Source organism: Pelophylax lessonae, assembly GCF_965119305.1.
Source record: "Pelophylax lessonae genome assembly, chromosome: 2".
Classification (NCBI taxonomy): domain Eukaryota; kingdom Metazoa; phylum Chordata; class Amphibia; order Anura; family Ranidae; genus Pelophylax; species Pelophylax lessonae.
In genome coordinates, this window is record NC_138769.1 from 324446392 (window position 1) to 324467446 (window position 21055).

At 40.1% G+C, this 21055-nt stretch overlaps 1 protein-coding gene and 1 long non-coding RNA gene across 2 annotated transcripts in view; one reads left to right on the plus strand and one right to left on the minus strand.

The window, feature by feature from the left end:
• The window catches only part of OPRD1 (opioid receptor delta 1), a 41891-nt gene extending 38094 nt beyond the window's left edge, over positions 1-3797 (plus strand). The window contains exon 3 of the mRNA XM_082245772.1: positions 2591-3797. Coding sequence (XP_082101898.1) covers positions 2591-3123 — 533 coding nt within the window. The 3' untranslated portion in view covers positions 3124-3797. The remainder of the gene's footprint in view (positions 1-2590) is intronic.
• Positions 1-21055, minus strand: part of LOC309546218 — a 1099142-nt gene that overhangs the window by 835367 nt on the left and 242720 nt on the right. The gene's annotated exons all lie outside the window — the stretch shown is intronic.

The window sequence follows — 21055 nt, forward strand, 5'->3', positions numbered from 1 at the left end:
CACTGGAACACTCATGTCCTTTTTAGGGTTAACCATTTCAGCTTTCACACCTGTTTACCCCTTATGGACCAGAGCAATTTTCAGATTTCTGTTATGAGCCTGTTTGTTCGGCGATAACTTTGTCAATATTTAATATAATACATACATTGTTTTTTTAACCACTTGCCGACCAGCCGCCGTAGATGTACTGCGGCAGGTCGGCTCTTCCAGGTAAAACCCCGTACATTTACGGCGCTTGCCTGGGAGGCGCTGGGGGGCGAGCTTGCGCCGCCGGCAGTGCGCTCCCACCCCCGCTCGTCAGCAGGGAAGCCAGTGCGTGTGTCAGTTGGCTCCGATGGCCGCTTGACACCAGCGATCTCCCGCTGCTGACATAGAAGGGCGGACGGCTGATATAAACACAGCCGTCCTTCCTTCTCCCTGAAGTGATCACAGATGTCATGTGATCCTGCTATATAGGATCACATGTCTCTGTGATGACTTCACTAGCCACGCCCCCCCCCCCCACGGTTAGAATCACTCCCCTAGGCTCACATTTAACCCCTTGATCACCAATACTGTTAACCCCTTCCCTGCCAGTGTCATTATTACAGTAACAGTGCATATTTTTAGCACTGATTATTGTAGTAATGTCACTGGTACCACCAAAAGTGTCAAAAATGTCAGTTAGGGGTCCGATCTGTCCGGCACAATGTCGCAGTACCGCAAAAAATTGCAGATCGCAGCCATTACAAGAAAAAAAAAACAATAAAAATGACATGAATCTTTCCCTTAGTAAACGTAATAACTTTTGGGCAAACCAATCAAAATACGCTTATTGAGATTTCTTTTACCAAAAATATGTAGCAGAAAACAAATTGGCCTAAAATGTTAAAAAAAAATGATTTTTAAATTTTTTTTTGAGAATTTCATATAAAAGAAAGTGAAAAGTATTGTTTTTTTTTTTCAAAATTGTCGCTATTTTTTTGTTTATAGCGCAAAAAATAAAAATCGCACAGGTGGTGTGGTCAAATACCACAAAAGAAAGCTCTGTTTATGGGGAAAAAAGGACGTCAATTTCGTTTGGGTACAGCGTCGCACGACGGCGCAATTGTCCGTTACATTCAAGCAGTGCCGAATCGCAAAATAGGGCCTGGTCATTGAGCAGCCAAATTCTCCGGGGCGGCTAAAGTGGTTAAATATGGCATCAGACAATCAGAACCACACTAAAAAAAAAAAAAAAAAAAAAACTTTTTATTTCTAATTAACTATTGCAATTTCGACTATTTATGTGCTAAAACCTACTTATTTTTGGATGACATTCATGTGATATACAATTCTATATAAAAAAAAAAAAGGCATGTGCCAATATTTTTGATCGCCATTGGTTAGTGTCTGACACAAGCCAAAGATTTTTTATACAAACGTGTGGATATTACTATTAATTGGCATAGTGTACCAAAAAGCAGTCAATTTTCTTTTACATCTTCTGTACAAAAAATGCTGCTATATGCTTATTGAAGTCACTTTTTGCAGTCCTATGCAGAAAAAGAAGTATGTATTAAATTGTGTCAATGTACTGTATGTAACATGTAATGTGTTTACATAAGTACAAACAAGACAGGACAAAGACTTTCAGACGGATGTAAAAGCATATGCATAATTATGCATAAAAATGTTTAAATATAAACGTAAATGTATAATTTAATATCATTTTCATCCTCTGATAAAAACATTTTATGTGTCGGAAAAGAGACATGTACACATAAGCCTTTGACTTGAACCTGTACTTTGCCAATGCAGGTTCACTTTATCCCCCCAAGCAGCAGATTTTCTTTACTTTCATTACTCCGCCGATTTGTTAAGATATTGACAGCAAAAAAAAAGCCTGTGTTTACACAGGGCTATGGAGTCCCCGTGTGACAGCACTAATTGGGCCAGCACTCTCACATAGTGAGTTACCAGGTACTTCCTTTGGCTTCCAAAGCTAAACAAGGCAGTGTTAAAGAAAAGGAAAAATAAGTCTATCCTGAGTTGTCAACTGGTGGACGGGAAAAGCAAACCTGTCGCTCTGCCCTAACTGGGTAAAAAACACAGGTTTGCTGTTAAGTACAACCAAAGTTATACAGTATGTGAGTTCCACCCAAATGTCACCCCCCCCCCCCCAATAAAATTTGTTTTTGAAAGTCATTACCTAAAACAGTCCCTTCTTCAGTGTCGTTTTATGTTACTGTGTCTGCACTAGAGTTTATATTAGAAGTGGATCTACATTCATTTCTATTGTCAGCACTCGTGTTGGCATAATGGTGCAAAGATGTTGACATTGCTAGGCAATGGGCAGACATTAGCAGCAGGTATCAGAAGAAGAAATGTTTTATGTAATTCCAATTACAAATGTTATGTACAGTGAAAACACCCACGCTTGATGAATGTAAAAATAAACAGAAAAAAATGAACAAAGTAGAGCTGCCGTCAATAAGACTTTGTCCATTACTAGGAATGAAGTTCCTTTAAGGCAAGGATAGCGCTACCATATTTGTTTTGTTTTTTTGTATGTGTAATAACAGAGGGTAAATCAGTTACTAACAAGTTCCTATCTCCTCTACTTCTACAGTTGGTACAATCACCTGCATGCTTCAATTTCCTCGCCCTGATTGGTACTGGGATACTGTTACCAAAATCTGTGTCTTCATCTTCGCTTTTGTGATTCCAGTCATGGTAATTACAGTATGCTATGGGTTAATGATCCTTCGTCTTCGTAGTGTACGTCTCCTGTCTGGATCAAGAGAGAAAGACCGCAACCTGCGCCGCATAACGCGTATGGTTCTAGTAGTGGTGGCTGCCTTCATCATCTGTTGGACACCCATCCATATCTTCGTTATTGTGTGGACCATGGTGGAAATTGACAAAAGGAATCCCTACGTTGTGGCGAGCTGGCATTTCTGCATTGCCCTAGGATACACCAATAGCAGCCTAAATCCAGTGCTTTATGCCTTCTTAGATGAAAACTTCAAGAGATGTTTCCGAGAGTTCTGCCTACCCTTTCGTTCACATGGTGAACAGAGTAGTTTCAGCAGAGCCCGTAACACTACCCGGGACCAAGTATCCACTTGTGCCCAGTCACATGCTCCAGACAAGCCGGTATGACTAGACATGGATGGCCGAAGGAGAGGATCCCGATGCCGACGAGGAGAAGATCTGAACTCAGAAGTCACTCAGGTTACCAGTACCACTGAATTTTAGCAGTAGGTACATTGGGCCTAGCTTTATATGCTGTTCCAGAATACAAAGTCATTGTGACACTTTCATATGAATACTACTGTGTTCTGGATTTCTTCAAACTCCTTCAATCTTTTCCTACAGAGCAGACAATCAGACTCGTCTTATTGGTAAAGAATTTATAAGTGATATTGCTACCTAAATATCTTCCATAAAATTGAATTTTTGACTATACTTTTAGCTGTGAACAAGTGTCCAATCATTGAAAGCTTTGACAATTAAAGCAAATCCAGTGCATGGACTACAACATTTTCCTCCTGATCTCAGTTTTGAAATCTCTGCTTTGCCTTGAGCCAGTGTACTCTACATCCTTAAAAGAACAGTTTCTTCTTTACAAATCTTCAAGCCTTGTGCAGAATGAAGACATTTTTCAGGTGTGGTTTGATTGTCTTTGATATCTATCAGGTCTTGCTGCACAAGACCTGTTATGGTCAGTACAGGAAAAAACATCTACTCAAGCAGAAGAAAGGTACCTGAACTTCCATCAAAAAATAGTCAGCTTCTTATCAGAAATGTATACTTAAGGATTGTATCTGGGCAAGGGCCAAACACCATTGAAAGGTCTGAATCAATCTGATTTTTTTAAGAAAGGAAGCAATAAACAACTTGCACAAAGAACTTATATTCTCTTACGAGAAATAAATTTGAAAACAGAAGAGTCTTCTTAGTCCTTTGACTTTATACATGACTGACTTACTGCCACCTCAAGTATATAAATAAAACAACTGTAAATTTGGTAGATTTCGCAAAAGGCGCATAGAATCCCATTATATCAATATATATATTTTTATCTTTCCATAACAAAAGTCAGTATTCGAAAGATACACATCACAAAAGGGCAATTGAACAAGACATTAATTGATGGTATTACTAAGGTGTTACCTGGTAATTTGTATTGTGTCCCTTAAAGGGATATTTGGAGTGCAGACAGAGTTTGAGTTTATGTAAATAAGGTGTAAATCATGTCAAGGCCTGTTAAAAGAAGTGACATTGATATTGCAGTGTAACATCCCCAAAAGAGGAAAATATAGAGAGAGAGAAAAGGGAAGAGGAGAAAGAATTACAATTGATAAAGATGTACATATTTCTACTTACTTTCCTATGTACAAAATGTGTATATACATTAATTATGAATATTTTATAATAATTATATATGAATATTATATTATACTGCCGAAACTGTCTAAAAAAAATCTCCACTCAAAATACTTCTGCTCCCTCCTCCATCTTTAAAAAATTGCCAGGAAGATATAGTTTGATATAGCAGTATTGCTAGGCTTTTTGTGCCCATTTTGTCAATGAACATGCACGATGTATAAAACAGAAGAGTATTCCAGTTGAATGCCATTAGCACAAATTTTGACAGTCATTTCTGGTGCTTGATTACCAAGTACTGCAGCATACTGGAAATCTTTAAGTAACTTTACACGTTTAGTAGCCTTTACAAGCAACTTCTTGTAGATGCAAAGTACTAAGAAGTCAAAATGATAGATAATATTCCCTGATAGACCCTTACTGCTCAATCGTGAAGGGGGAACCCTCACCAACCTTGAGCGCAGCTATGTGTTTCCCACTCATATTTTGTTGCTCTTTAGAGGGAATCTGCCACTTTCTTACAGACCTGTCAAATAGATAAACTCCATTCTTGAATTAAAGTGGTCACTCTTTGTCAGGGTTCAGCTTTACTACCTTGGAATTATTATGTAGGCGAGAAGTTAGAGAACGACCTTAGTGAACTGTAGACCTTGACGTACTTCTGAAAAACGTCTGTTCACATGGAGCTTAACTTGCTTCCTTTTTTAGGGTCGTGCTTCAGAATCATCATCGTGATTTCATTCCCAAGTGTGTCATTGACACAAAAGAAGCAGGTGCATGTTAGATGATCTGACATCTGGTAAGCACATGCTTGTTCAAGGTCAAAGACCCACCAAGTAGTAAAGCAGGAAAAGAATTACAGCTTTGTATCATGCACCTCTAATGAAAAAAAAAAAGACATCTGCAAATATGTCTGAAAATAGGCAAAGGCCAAATGAATAGTATATTGCTTGTGAACCCCCTGCAGCTGATCTTTTTCCAATACTGATTTACTATGCCTTGCTCTGCACTGTGTCTCTATGTGAAGGCCAGCATTTTGGTAGACACAGAGCTTTGCTTCCATTACTCCAGTAAGTGGGCAGAGTGGTGATGACATTATCACATCTCACTGTAAATCTCCTGAAACTAAGTGAGAAGTAGCAGTGCCTAGTGCTCATACTGCCAATTTACAGCGATGAGGTTGTAAGCACAGGAGTGCCTAGGCACACTCGTATACAATAAAATAAACAGCTATTTTTATTAGGAATTCAAGAAAAAAATATTTTTTTTGGGGTACTGCTTAGGCACACCTAACATCATTTCTAAAGGCTCCTTATTACATAGCAACTCTTCACTTTTCAAGTTCAGGTCCAGATGAGGTTCAGGTCCAGATGAGGTGTCAGATGAAAAATCTTTATCTGGGCCCATTGTAACTGGTGACAGATGCTAGCTGTTGAGACGGCAATGGCACTGCTACTGATAATGGGCCCCCTGCAGTTTTGCTAGGTTGGGAAAGTTAGATAGCTGCAAAGAGGACAATGAGTGGATTTTTCCCTAACTGTTTATTTCACCAAAATTCTCCCATTCTGCCACACATTTTTCCACCTGCTTCACAAGTCTGGTTGTGTGCCATTTTAATACCAGCGCTGCCTCCTGCATGACATTCTCAGGGTTAGGTGTGTTTTTAGGTGCACTTGGTTCCACTCTTATCACAGTTGCTCTCAACAAAACTAAGTATGCGTATTTATTTATGCAGGAATCTGTACTTGTCTGACTCTGAATCTTTTATTGCACTGCTTGCCTTCCTTTTCCTCCTACCCTCCGGCCATCCTAAGGTTGTAGATCTACATATTCCAAACAACTATTCTTGCAGGCAATTCAGTGCTATATCTGTATTGATTCTACTCTACAGGCTACTATTATCACAAGACATCCATGGGCTAGTGCCTAGGGTGGTAGAAATAGAGGGGGCCAGGGGCAGACTGGAAACTTTCAGCCCAGGGGGCAAGTAGAAACCAGAGGCCCATGGTGCAACGACTCAGCCCCACTCTCCCTCTTCCCGTCCTTCTCCTGACTTCCATTCCAAGCTGAAGCCCTGCTCTAGGTACTCGCTACTCACCAGCTGAATCCAGGTTCCCAACCTGCCCAGCAGGGGACAGTTGGAGGGGAGCTGGGACAGCTCGGTTGGGGCTGGCCAGGGGAGGAGAGTCTCAAGTGGGGCATGGAATCATGGAACTGGCCTCTGCTCAGATACAGTTTAGACCATCTATGCTGGGGAGAGAGGCCTGCACTATGTCCTTGTCTTCAACTCACACTCAGTAGGTTAGCGGTGGGGACCTTTTACCTCTCTTCACAAGGAATCCTTTAGGCATGTCTGTGGCAGACGTGTTGCAGCCTTTTTACAGGACATCAGAGCGGCCCAGGGGGCATTTGCCCCCCTGCCCCCCTGTCCAGTCCTCCCCTGGAGGGGGAATCACCAAGTCACAATCTGTAATCATTTTTTCCTTTTTTTTGTATGCCTCTGCTGGCAACCTCTTGATATTTGTGGCTAAATCCAGCAGTAAAACTGTAGGGAGAAGGATGTGCTTCGGTGTCAAGCTCAAGCTCTGACCCATCAGAGGCCATGTTGTACCTTTGCAGGGAGGCTACTGTTTCCACACAGAGAACAAGTGACCTTCATGTTAGGACAGAGGACAAGATTTTTTACTCTGGCTGTGGCTGTTTTCTAAAGAAGGTGAATTTTAAGACTTTTCATACCTTTTGCTTTGATGCACCTTTAACGTATTTACCTGATTTATACTGAAAGTTCTGTTAGTCTTTAAGGTTTAATGCCACGAGTGAAAATGTACCATAAAACTTTATGTACAGTACATACTGTGAAATTTTCATCTGACAAAGCAATGCCTGTCTTCAAAGAACTCACTGTAAAAAGTAAAGAGCTAATGAATTCCTTTGTGATTCAGAAAGTAGTATTTGGGTAGAATCTGAAAACCAAAACATTTTTATTCAGCTCAGAGAAACCCTGGTGTAAATGTATTGATCTTCGGAATAAGCTGGTTTGTTAGCAAGATCGTTATACCATCAACAGAACAGATGATTAGGAAGTAAAGGTGCTGTCTGCAGGAACTGCTTTCTTGTGTATGCTAGAAAATTGCATCTAAAGCTTGGTTGGCTTTAATATATAACACATTGCAAAAATATTGAACTTTTTTGTTTTGTTTTTAAGAAAATCTTGCATGAAAATCTAACATCTGCTTATCTGAGAGCCCCTACCCCACCCAAAAAAGGAAAAGTTTGATTTCTTTTAAATAAAAGATAGAGGAAAAAAATTAAAGAAAATACTTCCCTTAGATCCTGGCCTCTGCCAGCTTCCTGAAGGTGCCATCAATGTCACTGCATCTCACTGATGCGTTCTGAGCAAACTAAAAGCTTGAAATCCCATGAAAATGTCCTTACCCAGGAGGCAGCAGTTAACATTGACATCATTGGCACCTTTAGCAAGCAGAGACAAGCCCGGTCGAAGGTAAGTGTTACTTTTTTTTTCTAAACCTTTGTTTGGTATTATTATGTGGGGTGTAGGGGCTCCCAGATAATATAATCTCACATTTTAATGCAAAGGTCTACTTTAAAATAAATCCTGATGCAGACCTGAGAAATTCAACCAAACATTACCTTCAGAAAATAAAGATCCAAAGACTGGGCACCTACATTTTTTGGCTAATATTGGCTTTTCCTGTAAAAGTCCAAATTGGCCCCACCCCTTTCTGCCACAGGAACCTCCTTATTTGTTTAAAAGTATAGGTCATCTGGCTGATCAGTAAGGGCTGGTAAGTAGAGGAAGTGCTTCAGCTACCTTTATCTCTGGATCTAATCAAAATTTAGCTAAGTTTTATTTAGGGAATGTTTTCTGTTTCCCGGTATCCACTAAGCCAATTTGCGAGCAATACTCTCCAATGGGATTAGGAAGACATGTTAGCTCCATTACTAGTAAGGATCATTATAAGTCAAACCATTTTTTTTTTGGTGAGCATGAGTGTAGGAAGCTTGTAGGGTCCTTTTGGGGATGGTTCTACCTAGATTGTTGCAATAGGAGTACCTTGTCATTCACCTTGCCTAGATTGGGGCTATATATGGAGTCACGGATAGAGCTACAGGGGTTGTGGCGTGGAAGAGAGACAAAGTGAGAAGGAATTCTACTTAAAGAAAGAGAGAAGAAAAAATGTGAGTGACTGAATCTTTTTTTTAAGGAAGTGGGGCTACCCCTGAATTAGGCAAAGGAAGGTGAGGAGTTAAGGTTTTTTTTATATTTTTTTTCTTTCTCTAAAGCCTCGTACACACGCGTCGAAATTCGCCTGGGAATTTTCGTCCGACGACCGATCCGCCGATTTTCGGCTTGTTAGTATGATGCTTCCGACAACCGACTCCGACTTTTCGGCCGAAAAAAATCTGGTGTGCAGGCTATAAAATTTTTGTCCTCCGTCAAAACACGTCCGATTTTCGTGCAGTCAGTACAGATTTCGACAGGGAAAAATCTTATGAGCAAGACTGGGCATGCTCAGAGAAGAAAGAACACAAAGAAACCAAACCAACACATGACATCACTTCTGAAGTAGAATTTTGTCGTGCGGAAAAATTCGTGTGCAGTCTAGGCACATTCCAACCAACAAAACACCACTCTGGACAAAAGATGGACGACCGGTCGGCGGAAATTCGTTGCGTGTGTACTAGGCTTAAGTTTGGAGGGAAGTGGTACAACAAGAGACTGCATGGACCCGTTTTTTTTATGTGAAGGAACTTGTTATTGCTTGATGAAGGATGTACTTCCCTACTGGAAACCTTGTTCCCAGTAAAAGTTTTATTGTTAAGCAAGGGCAAACAGGTGTGATTCTTTCCTATTAAGGGGGTTGAAGAAGAGCTGAGAACCAAATGTTCTGCTGGCTATTGTATGGTCCCATGTCTCCTGGGTCAAGGGCTGGAGATGATACTTGTAGGGTTGGCTTCAGGCGTTTTCCAGTGTCAGGTAGGTACAGTTTGCGAGTGCTGGGTCACACACCCACAGGAAGGTTCTGTGTGACTTGGGAAAGCATTTCCTGTGTTTGAGGTATTGAGCTGGGAAAGTGACTCTGAATCAGTAAAGGATTGGGCAGTTAACGTTGATCAGAGGAGGTACAGGCTTCTTGAGTCAGAAAGAAGCTGTTGAGCCCTGAGCACTTTGCAATCTTTCTGACTCAATAACACTGGAACAAACTGAGAGAAGTCACCATCTGTAGTGTGTAATGCCTCGTACACATGCAGGTGGCCGTGAATTTTTGGCCAACGTCCGATCGGCCGATTGTCGGCTTGTTAGTATGATGATTCCGACAACCGACTGCGACTTTTCGGCCGAACAAAATCTGGTGTGCATGCTATAAAATTTTTGTTGGCCGTCACCACAACGGCCAATTTTTCGTCAGTCAGTACAGATTTCGGCAGACAAACATCAGATGAGCAAGACTGGGCATGCTCAGAGAAGAAAAAACACACGGAAAGTTAACCAGCACATGACATCACTTCTGAAGTTGGTTGTTGTTGGCCGACAAAATTCGTGTGCAGTCTAGAGCACATTTCAACCAACACAACAACACTGGACAAAAGACGGCCGATCGGTCGGCCAGCAATCGGTGCGTGTGTACGAGGCTTCAGTTTTGTTGTTGTCGGTGTCCATGTTGGGAGATGTCTTCTGACTTCCTTTTACCTGGAAAGGAAATATGAATAAACATCTTCAACAGGGATGCAGGGAGTAATAAAACATTTTTAATATAATGGTTAGAAGAGTTTTGTTGAATTTTTAATCCAGCCACTGTTTTGTTTTTTTAATTTCTGTTAGGTTTTTATTTTTATCTGTGATGTATTTTAGGAGATTATACCTCACTTCTTGTCCCTGTGACACCAGGACAAAAGGAAGGAGGGTTGAGTCCCTCACTGGGACAGTGGAGCAAAAAAAAAAAAAACACTGTTAGATGTTCTAACCCTATCCAAGTTTACAAAAATGTGTTTTTGTATTTGTCTGTGTCCCTTTTGAGGGCTTTCCCATGACTGAAGTGAGGGAACATCCCTTTAACATGGGAGCCAGCAACAATAAAATCCTGACAGTGTCTAAACCCTCCCCCACACAAAATGAAATAATCTTGCTAGAGTTGTGTTTTTAAAGGCTATGGTCTGCAACAAGAGAAAAAAAAAAAGTAAAGGTCTATCCTGTATCTTACATAAATAAAACCGAAAAATGCCAACAAGAAAACTATCATAGACATAGCAATGAAAGGGAGGAAGGTTGGGTCCTCGGGGTGCAAAATAACAACTGTATAAATAAAACGTTGCATTCTCCATTCAAGCTGCAAGCCATATTTTGCAAAATAAATCAGTCCATGTTTTCATTGTAACAAATTCTGCTTGAAATGTTCTCCCTTATATCACCTAGTACTTGTTGGTTGCTTATAATTGTTCTCCCCGAGGCAAGTGCATGTGTGAATGGTTGTGTTTGAGTGCAATCAGACAGAATAATATTTTGTTTAAACCAATGAACACACAGATTGTATTGCCCATTCTGTTAAATAACAGCACAAAATGGCCCTATCAGATAATATAGGTATTACTTTTTTGTGATTAGCACATACTTTATGTATAGCCCGTATAATTCTTTCTGAAACATAAAAAAAAAAATGAGATCTGCACGTGCATAGTTCACGTCAGATATTACACATAAAAATACTATCTTTGCATAATTCAGTATAGCTACAGGCAACACACAAAAATACAACAATATGTATAATCTATATTTGTAATATTTTTCTACATTTTTCATAAAAATATTATATAAATAGGAGATAATTTATGAAAAGAAAGTGTATTTATTATTAAACAGGTAACACAGGGAATAAAAAGTATTTTTAGTGTTGAAGAGAAGGCTCTATAATGTGCTTCATCTTATTTATACTTTGTAACTTCACCCCTTATAGCATGTTTCCAGAGCTCCCCAAAACTCAAATCTGGTTATAACATGACCACTTATCAATCTTGGTCTGCTCAGAGAAAGCACATACTGTATATATAGTTGCATTTCACATATACTCTGTTCACTGTTTAGAGTAGAGGGCAGTGAATGTCAACCACTGCTCTCCGCTCTGCTCCTCCAGCTCACAATAGCCCGCTGTCAGCTCATTCTGGGTCACAGGAGAGCAAAAGTAAGTGCACTCCTGTGACCCACAAGAGAATTGTGGCCAAAAAGGCTTTGGCCATAATTCACTTTTAAGCCTAGGTAAATACTGACTTTCTAAAAGTCTGAATTTGCATAGGACATTTGGGACCTACCAGATAGATCTATGTGTTGTAACAGGGCTGTGTAAATTTCAAAACTTGATGGACAGAAGTCCAAATTTTTACTCCAATACTCCAAGCTAAATGCTGATGATCAAGTCCTGATACCCTGAGGGGCATATTACTGGGCCAAGCAATGGGTGCCATTCTGAGATAGTTTCAACCATACAGAAAGAAAACATTGTATTTAAAGCCACCATACCATTTTTTCTGAGCTTTTCCAGAAAAATATGGCATTGTATCTTCCGCAGATCTTGTTTTGAACTGTGATGCAAAACGGAAGTAAACCCATAGATATAACCATTTAAAAAACAGTTACATTTCCGGCACATGCTGGGAATTTACCTTTCACATTGGATGTGCTCCCAACTAAACTATCAAACCATCCAATGGCTGGTGTCATAAGTGATCCCATGTGCAGCATCATGGCAGTTGAAGATTAAACAGAGGCCAAGATGGCAGCTTCCTTGCCTGAAAACGATAGCAGGGTTTACTTACACGTTAACACACAGAGTTTAAAGAAAATATCTGTAATTTAGGGCTAAGTAGAAGGATCACTTGTTTTATACAGTAGATGTGTAAATTTGTGTTACAGGGGAAAAAAGATAACAGTGGTATTAAGCTTTAAGTTTAGTAATGCACACCATGCAAAGGATCTACAGCGAAAATACCAGATAAGTGGCTCATGATCCAAGAAAATCTCTCAACTTCCTGGACTGTGGGCTTGTGGTCACCTCCTGGCAGGTGCCAGTCTTTGAATAATTTGTCTTAATATTTGCTGTACTATATACTGTACTTCCTATACCCATGACATCAGAGGATGCTTAGATGATATACATTAATTGAAATGTTTACCATTACCGTACATTTTTGAGTGTTATTTTTTATTAGCCAAATGTTTTGTAAGACAAATGTGGCTCGCGAGTTGGAAACGTTTTGGAACTGAAGGCCTATGAAGACTGGAAAATGTAAGTTGCAGCAAAAGAAATAAAAGAGGGAAAGAATACTAAAGAAGAGGAATGTGATCCTTCAGTAAACACAGAATTGCATTGTATACGATGTGTAGTGAATATGTATGCTGTGTTTATCCCTAGTTCTGCAGGGTATAGCTCTGCGAGTGTCACTGTGCATCTCCTCTACTTCTGTTGACGGTTTAATTACTATTCTGTATTTACTTTTGTAGTACTTAATAAAGTGGCTGAAACCGCAGCAATTGCTTAATTTGGGATCTCTTTTACATATATGTTAATCAGAGGAATGTGACTCTGGGCAAATTAATTAGAACAACTGATTAAAAACGTTTAATAAGATGCAGAGAAGGAAATAAATGAGACTTTTGTTGACATTTAAATTTAATAGGATATAGCTGTTAGCTGCTTAAGCTTTGATGCTATAGGCCCCAAGACATACCTACAGATAAAAAATGATCAGTTCCTGATTTGATTGTGGCAGTAGCTTTTAGCACTCTTGACCAACCTTTCTTGGGGAAATAACGTTGGTATGTTTGTTTTTTCTAACAAAAAAAGCAAATTGCCATGGTGGTTTTTAGCATAATGGCTTCTAGCAAGAAAATGTTGTCACACCAGAACAACACATTTATCCCTAGAACACATCCTTAACCTAACCTATAAACCTGATAGATTTTTTCTGGCACAACTGTTTTTGAAACAGTTTTTTTGATTCTGAAAAGTTGCCAAAAAATAAATGAATTGCTAATTTCATCTACGAAAATATTTTGTTCATAGTTTGTCAGCTGCATGTTTTTTGAGATGAAAACTAAACAAAAAATAAATTAGAATTAGGCCAATTGACGAAAACTATCGCAAAAATCAATTACAATTTTCATTTACTCAACTAAAATCTCCAGTACATTTTAGTTAACTAAAAACGAATGGGTGTAGTTAAATTGTAATTAATTATTTAAGCATGTCTAGAATTTCCAAGCTCATTATATACTCCTTAAGTAACAATATAATAACATGTTATTATTTATGGTATTAAGTAGGGATGGGCGAATGGTTCCGTCAGAGCATGAGTTTGGGCCCAACATTGTCCGTTCCCCCGTTCGACAAATGCCTGAATTATCAGGGCGTTCAACCAGTTGTTCAGCCCCGTCAAATGAGCACAATGCACTGTGGTGCCGCACAGTGCATTGGAAGCTCCGATTGGCTGAAGCAATGAAAGCTTTGCTCAATTAGGGCACAGAGCCCTATCAGAGCCATGGTTGGAGAAAGAAATGATGACCTATCCAATCATGGCTCATTGCTCTTAGTTCCAAGCCCTCACTATATAAAAGTATTCTTTCTATAGCGGCCATTTGTAGTGTGATATTGGCGTGGAGAGAGATAGAACAGGGCTCTAGAGAATCTAGAGATAGTTCAGTCAGTGTGAGTGTAGTGCGACCATTCATTTTTACTTTTGTGTCAGTTTAGTGTGAATCTAGTGATAGTTCAGTCAGTGTGAGTGTAGTAAACGTAAATTTTTATTTTAGTATGAATCTAGTGATAGTTTAGTCAGTGTAGTGAGTGACCATTCATTTTTACTTTAGTGACAGTTAGTTTTTTCAGGGCAGGTTTACTGCATTATAGTTCAATGCGTTAGTGCACATTTAATGGCAGTATATTTCTGTGGATTACGTGACGTTTAATGCAGTATATTTTTGTGCGTTACCTGCCGTATAACGAAGTATATTTCTGTGTGTTATGTGCCATTTAACGCAGTATATTTCTGTCCATTACGTGCCATTTAACGCAGTGCGTTCTTGCACGTTTCAATTTTTGACAGCATGATTAATTATTGCTTTCATCAAGAGTACCTCTATAGGGTTACGTGTGAAGGCGCCACAGACACCCAAAGACCAATTTTTCTGCACCTGTTTGAGAGGTGCATATCATTTAAATTTTTGACAGCAAGACAATTCTTGCTTTCATCAAGAGTACCTCTATAGAGCTACATGTGAAGGCACCTTCGACACCCAAAGACCAATTTTTCCACACCTGTTACTTCTATCCAAAGTCTGCGGAAGAGACACAAGATTTTATCCAAAAAATCTCTAATCTTGTTCCCAGTGCACTACATTGTGGCCTCATCATACTGAATGGCTCCCAAAGCCGTTGTTTACAAAATAAAGAAAGTTTGCATGGAAAATGTCTTTATTTTGGCTTTATAAATACAAATATTTCTGCAGCAGCTTCTATACATAGTACAGATGTGCCACTTTACAGGCAGACTAAGGGGACCCCCAGGGACTGTATTAAAAGGAATTTTTTATTTTTATTATGTCTCATTTTGATGCTTTCAGCTTAAGCCTCAGTAAATCACTGTTCATTTAAAAATGATGTTTTTAAAAACTTTTTTTTTCATTGACACATTTCCCTCATAACTATTGTATGTTCAAGCACTTGCATATAAGCCTTCAAAATGGGCACTTTTTTTCCAGTTCGGGTCCCATAGACTTCAATACGGTTCGTTATTCGGTTCCGAACTTTCGCGATGTTCAAAAGTTCTGGTGTGAACCGAACAGGGAGTCATTCGACCGATCCCTAGTATTAAGTTTGAACATCCACTACAGACACAGATTTAGCCAATTTGATATATAACGTCGGCCAATAAGCAATTTATTTTATTTATAAAAACAGAAGTGCAAATTTAAAATATATTAAAAAAAAAACTCAAAGAACTGTAAACTCTATTGGCTGTAATGCCAGGCTGCAAGTGGGGATGGGGAAGTAAATGGGAGCGAGGGAGTGCACAGGGCAGCGGGCACTACAGTATACTTTGGGGATGGGGAGGTGACCTGCAAGTGGGGATGGGGAAGTAAATGGGAGAGAGGGAGCGCACAGGGCAGCGGAGCATTATACTTTGGGGATGGGGAGGTGACCTGCAAGTGGGGATGGGGAAGTAAATGGGAGAGAGGGTGTGTACAGGGCAGGGAGCATTATACTTTGGGGATGGGGAGGTGACCTGCAAGTGGGGATGAGGAAGTAAATGGGAATGAGGGAGTGCACAGAGAACTGTACATTATACTTTGGGAATAGAGAGGTGACCTGCAAGTGGGGATGGGGAAGTAAATGAGAGTTAAGGAGTGCCCAGGGCAGAACTGGACAGCCTGGGAGGCTGTTATTTTACACAGTGCTAAGCACACTCACCACATCAAATCCAGACAGACACAACTCTGACAGAGGAGTTCCTCTTCTGTGGTTTGCAGGGCATTTTTCCAGAACTCCCAGGCAGCAGGCAGACAGAGGGAGCCTGTGTCCTCTCAGCCAAAGAGGTCAGGTGGCTGGGTCTTTAACAGACAGGCGGAGTTCCAAGGAAAGCAAAAGTTCAGGTGGGTATTGCAGATTTTAGCAGAATAAAATGTACTGGAGACTAAAATACAACTAAAACTAAAACAATTCAGATGTAAATAAAGAATGGCTAAAACTAAAATGGCATTTTAGTAAAAAAACTATGACTAAGACTCAATCGAAATTTGATGTCAAAATTAACAGTGGAATAAAGCCTGAGGAGCTGATCATACAGCCGGGAGGCTCATTTCTGGTGGGAGAGAGTTGCTTACTAGATGTCCCAAGGCTGTCCCACCACTTTCCTTCCTATGTTAGTGCCTGCAGGCTGCAAATCTCAGGAGCTGTTCACTTGTCCTTCACTCCAGGTCAGGATCTGTAGAAAATCCCCTCTGTACCAATCTCAAGCTCTATCTTTCCAATCGTGCTTTTAAAAGGGCATTTGACACACACTGAGGAGGTATTATATCACCTCCTGACTGTCTGATAATGCGGCAAAACAACTCTGTAATTGTGTGCTTTACACATGGTTGAGGCGTGCCCCATTCAACTCAAGTTAGACAAGGGGCACGGCTTGTCAAACTCTGCAGCCCAAGTTAAAAAAGCCATGGCATGTGAACAGCCCCATCCAGGTGTTATTTTTCTGTTTGGGTGGGAAGCCTAGGGGCCAAGGGGGGACGGATGGTAAAGCCACGGTTCATAAGCCTGTTTTTACAACCTCTGACTGCCCATCTGAAAAAAAAAAAATATTTTAAAAGCAGCAAGGAGCTTTGCAGTCACATAGAAAGACATGCTCAAAAAAATGTGGGGCAATGGGAAGGCAGCATTTAAAATATAGAGTATTGTATCACTGCCACTCACACATGTGATACGTCGACAACAACAAGGGGTTTTACATACACTCCTTGATGCTGTAGCATGTAATTATTAGCAGAAGACTGTCGGCTTTCATATAGAAACAATGTAGCAGCTAAGCAGCCGCCAGATTGCTTCCACAGATCCCTGTAACCTGTATCTCCCTTAGGCCCCCTTCCTCAGTCAAGCAGACCCCTGTGTCTCATTAAAGAGAACCTGTCACTACACATATGCTATCACATAGGGGGCTTTTAGTTCTCTATATTAGTGGTCTCCACAAACTGCCAGTTTACTGTTCTTTAGACTTAAATAGGGTCCAGACTGTGGCAACTGGGAGTAGAAAAAGCCTGGAAGTAACCAATGCCTCAGGCTTTGTGTTTGGCGGGAGTAAAAATATTACATTACAAAAGTTAACGGTCAGTAGGAGCAGAAATAGTGGCCCAGTGCTTGTATTAGTGGGAGGAATGGTGCCTCATTGTTGGTGCCAGTGAGAAGAATATTGCTTCTTCATTGATGTCAGTGGGAGGAATAGCGCCCCAATGGCCAAATAAAGGCAAGCAAAGAGCCGCATCTGGCCTGAGGACACAGTTTAGAGACCCCTGCCTTATACTATAGCAATAGAGTTACATTTTTAAAAAGTGTAAAACGTAAAAAGGAAACACCCCCCCCCCCCTCCCAAAAGATTTGTGAGCCCCACCACCCTAAATCTCAGCTTAAAGTTGTTGTAAAGGCTCAAGATTTTTTACCTTCATGAATTCTGTGCATGAAGCAGCTTTCCCCCAGACCTCCCCTAATACTTACTCAAGCCCCATCTCTATCCAGTGATATGCACGAGAGCTCCTCAGTCTCTTTCTCTTCACTTGCTAAAACTGTCAATCACAGCCAGTAAGCCAACGAGAAGAGAGCGGGGGTGGGGCCGAGCTGCGCTCCATGTGAGAATAGACATACAAAGCAGCGGCTCAGGAGCAAGCCTGCTCGGGTACTCAGCAGGAGGGAGGGGCCAGAAGCACTGCCTTTAATATCACTTTAACCTTAAACTTGGAATCCCACTCTAACCTAATCAGACACTGTAGACAAGAGCTGATTTTTTTGTGTTCAGGTCTCAAATGTGAAAAATTACTGATCTGCCCAAAATTTTCCCTTACACTGAACCTGTCTTAGAACCTTAACTTTACCCTACCCCAAAGTTTAGGGAAACTCCAGGAAGAAGTACTTATTTTGGAATCTCAATTACAAAACCTCATTTTGAAGAGAGAAAATGAGGGAATTGGTGCTGCCTAATAAATGTAATAAGGATCGTGATAAGTAAATTTATGTAGTGTGAATGATGATGTATAGATGTGTAAAATAATACGCGATAAAATAGAGCATTGAATGGTATAGTAATATACTATGTAAAAATATATAGATAAATGAATAATATATCAAATAATCAATACCAATAAAGTGACATGTGCATAGGTGCCTGAAAGTGACATGTGCACATAAATATTGAATATATAAAAGTGAACAGGTGCTAATGAATAAACAGATAACTTATGTTCTGTAAACCAAAATTGAAGTGATTTAAATGACAGGATAATGAGTGACAACTCAGCCAAGTTTGGGCTGAAGACGTTTGATTACGAAACGCGTACAGCGCTGTCGCATCACTTCCGGTTCCGGCACTGGCATGGAACGCACTGCGTTCCAAACGATCTGTACATCGCTTGTTTGTACTAAGTTAATGTAAGTACCCATTTATCTGCATTTCAAAATAAATACTTGTCATACAGAGTTACACTATGTGCCTTTTCCTTACCCTACATGGCCTATGTGTATACAAGTTGTCACGCTGAGACTGGTTGACTGTTTCCTGGACCATTGGAGCCACCACCCCCTATATACGGACCCCACAGGACCCCGGCCATCCTCTATTAGGAACCCATGTACACCCCGGAACCCTACAGGGACCCTCCGGTATATCAACTGTAGGACCAACAGAGGGAACCAGGATCCACCTGAGGGACCACCATCTATATTTATATACCCGCTCTATACCCCTGTGTGGGGTGGGTATTTCTGGTGAGTGGGCTACCTATTATAGGGGTCATGGAGCACCTCACCTCACTACGCACCACAGGGCCACCAGCATTGTGTATCATTTACATGAAGAAATTTGTCACTTTATTTATTTATTCATTTATCTGTTTGACTTTTTTAAGTCACTAAGTCACCTTTTCGATTATTATCCCGTCACTTTATCCACTCGTTTAATTTTTTTATCCACTTAGTCACTTTCTTGGACTATTACATTGTCACTCATTATCCTGTCATTTAAATCACTTCAATTTTGGTTTACAATAAACAGTTATCTGTTTATTCATTAGCACCTGGTCACTTTTATATATTCAATATTTATGTGCACATGTCACTTTCAGGCACCTTTGCACATGTCACTTTATTGGTATTGATTATTTGATATAATATTCATTTATCTATATATTTTTACATTGTATATTACTATACCATTCAATGCTCTATTTTATCACGTATTATTTTACATATCTATACATCATCATTCACACTACATAAATTTACTTACCACAATCCTTATTACATTTATTAGGCAGCCCCAATTCCCTCATTTTCTCTCTTTTCCTTGTATAGTCTTTGACTATATTCTAGGGAGGCAGCAGCCTACAAATTTTCCGTTTATTTTTCCATTTATTTCCATCACATACCCATAAGCGCGGAGTTTACTATCTCAAAACCTCATTTTGGAATCTCAATTACAACCCACCTTACTGTGTAACTCGGTGTGCAGAGTTACACATCTTACCCTTCTGAAATTATGGTATTGATTCCCGATAAGTCATAAGTGGCTGCTATAGTTTTGCTCCCTTAAAGTGATACTAAAGTCTAGTTTTTTTTTTTTAAATAACAAACGTTATATTTACCTGCTCTGTGCAGTGGATTTGCACAGAGCAGCCCAGATCCTGCTCGTCTCGGGTCCCTCTTTGGTGCTCTTGGCCCCTCCCTCCTGTTGTGTGCCCTCACAACAAGCAGCTTGCTATGGGGGCACCCGTGCCGCAGCTCCCGGTGTCCATTCAGACATGGAGCCGCAGTGCGGCTCCACCCCCCTCTCTTTCCTCATTGGCTCACTGATCTTGATTGACAGCAGCGGGAGCCAATGACGCCGGGCTGCCGTCTCAGCCTAGACGCTTCAGCAACATCGCGTTTTTTTTAGGCGTTTTACAGGCGTTTTTGCTGCGTTTTTCTGCAGCCGTTTTTAGGTTGACAAGTGACCAATGAAAAAAATAAAAATGCCTGTAATCTGCCTAAAAAGAAGCTCATGTACTTTTTTGAGCAACAGGCATTTTGTTTAAGGCGACAGAACGCTAAGATGTGAACAGGGGCCATTGAAATGAATGGGATTGGTCTTGTTGGGCGTTTTTAGAGCTGAGGCTTAGAGCAGAAAATCGCCCAAAAATGCCTAGATGTGAACAGAGCCTTAGAAAAAAAAAAATTCCTTCTAACTTTACAACCACTTGAAGCTTGGTATACACATGTAAAATTACATATGACTGTTCACATAGAAAATATTTCTCATCATAGCACATGATATTCATATCAATTTGTAGACAAAATTCATACAAAATGTTGCAAAAATATTGTTCAGTGGTCATAACACTATATTGAATTTACTTCTGTGATCTCAGTAATCAACGGAAATGATATGTTTAATCATGTAACCCTACGCTAGATTCGTTTGCGTAACATTCTTTGGTTGCTGTAGCCATAGCGTGTACTAGCACAATACATTTTATAGATGATACACAGACTTCTAACATAGCAGCGGTGACACATTGATAATTGGCGACACAGAAGCAACAGAAGAAAAGGAAAGGGCAACTGATTTGGACAAAGCAATGTCACATGGAGCTTTTGTTAGAATTGCCAGTAACCAATCCTGATGTCAAAGGAATGTTTTCTGCAATTTCTAAAACGTGTTTCCCCGTTATCAAGAAGAAGGATATACCATGATGAGACAGGCATAAAGTGTCATGCTGACACAGACGACCACGACGACTTATGTGACTGATACCCAACCTTTTATTGTACAAGACACAATACAAAAGCACTTGCACTAGAGGTCAGACAAATTGGAGTCATGTCAGTATGGCTGACTACAACGGCTTTTATTTTTAAAACATGAATAAGCTGAAGTTATTTTGCTTTATTTTTTAGCA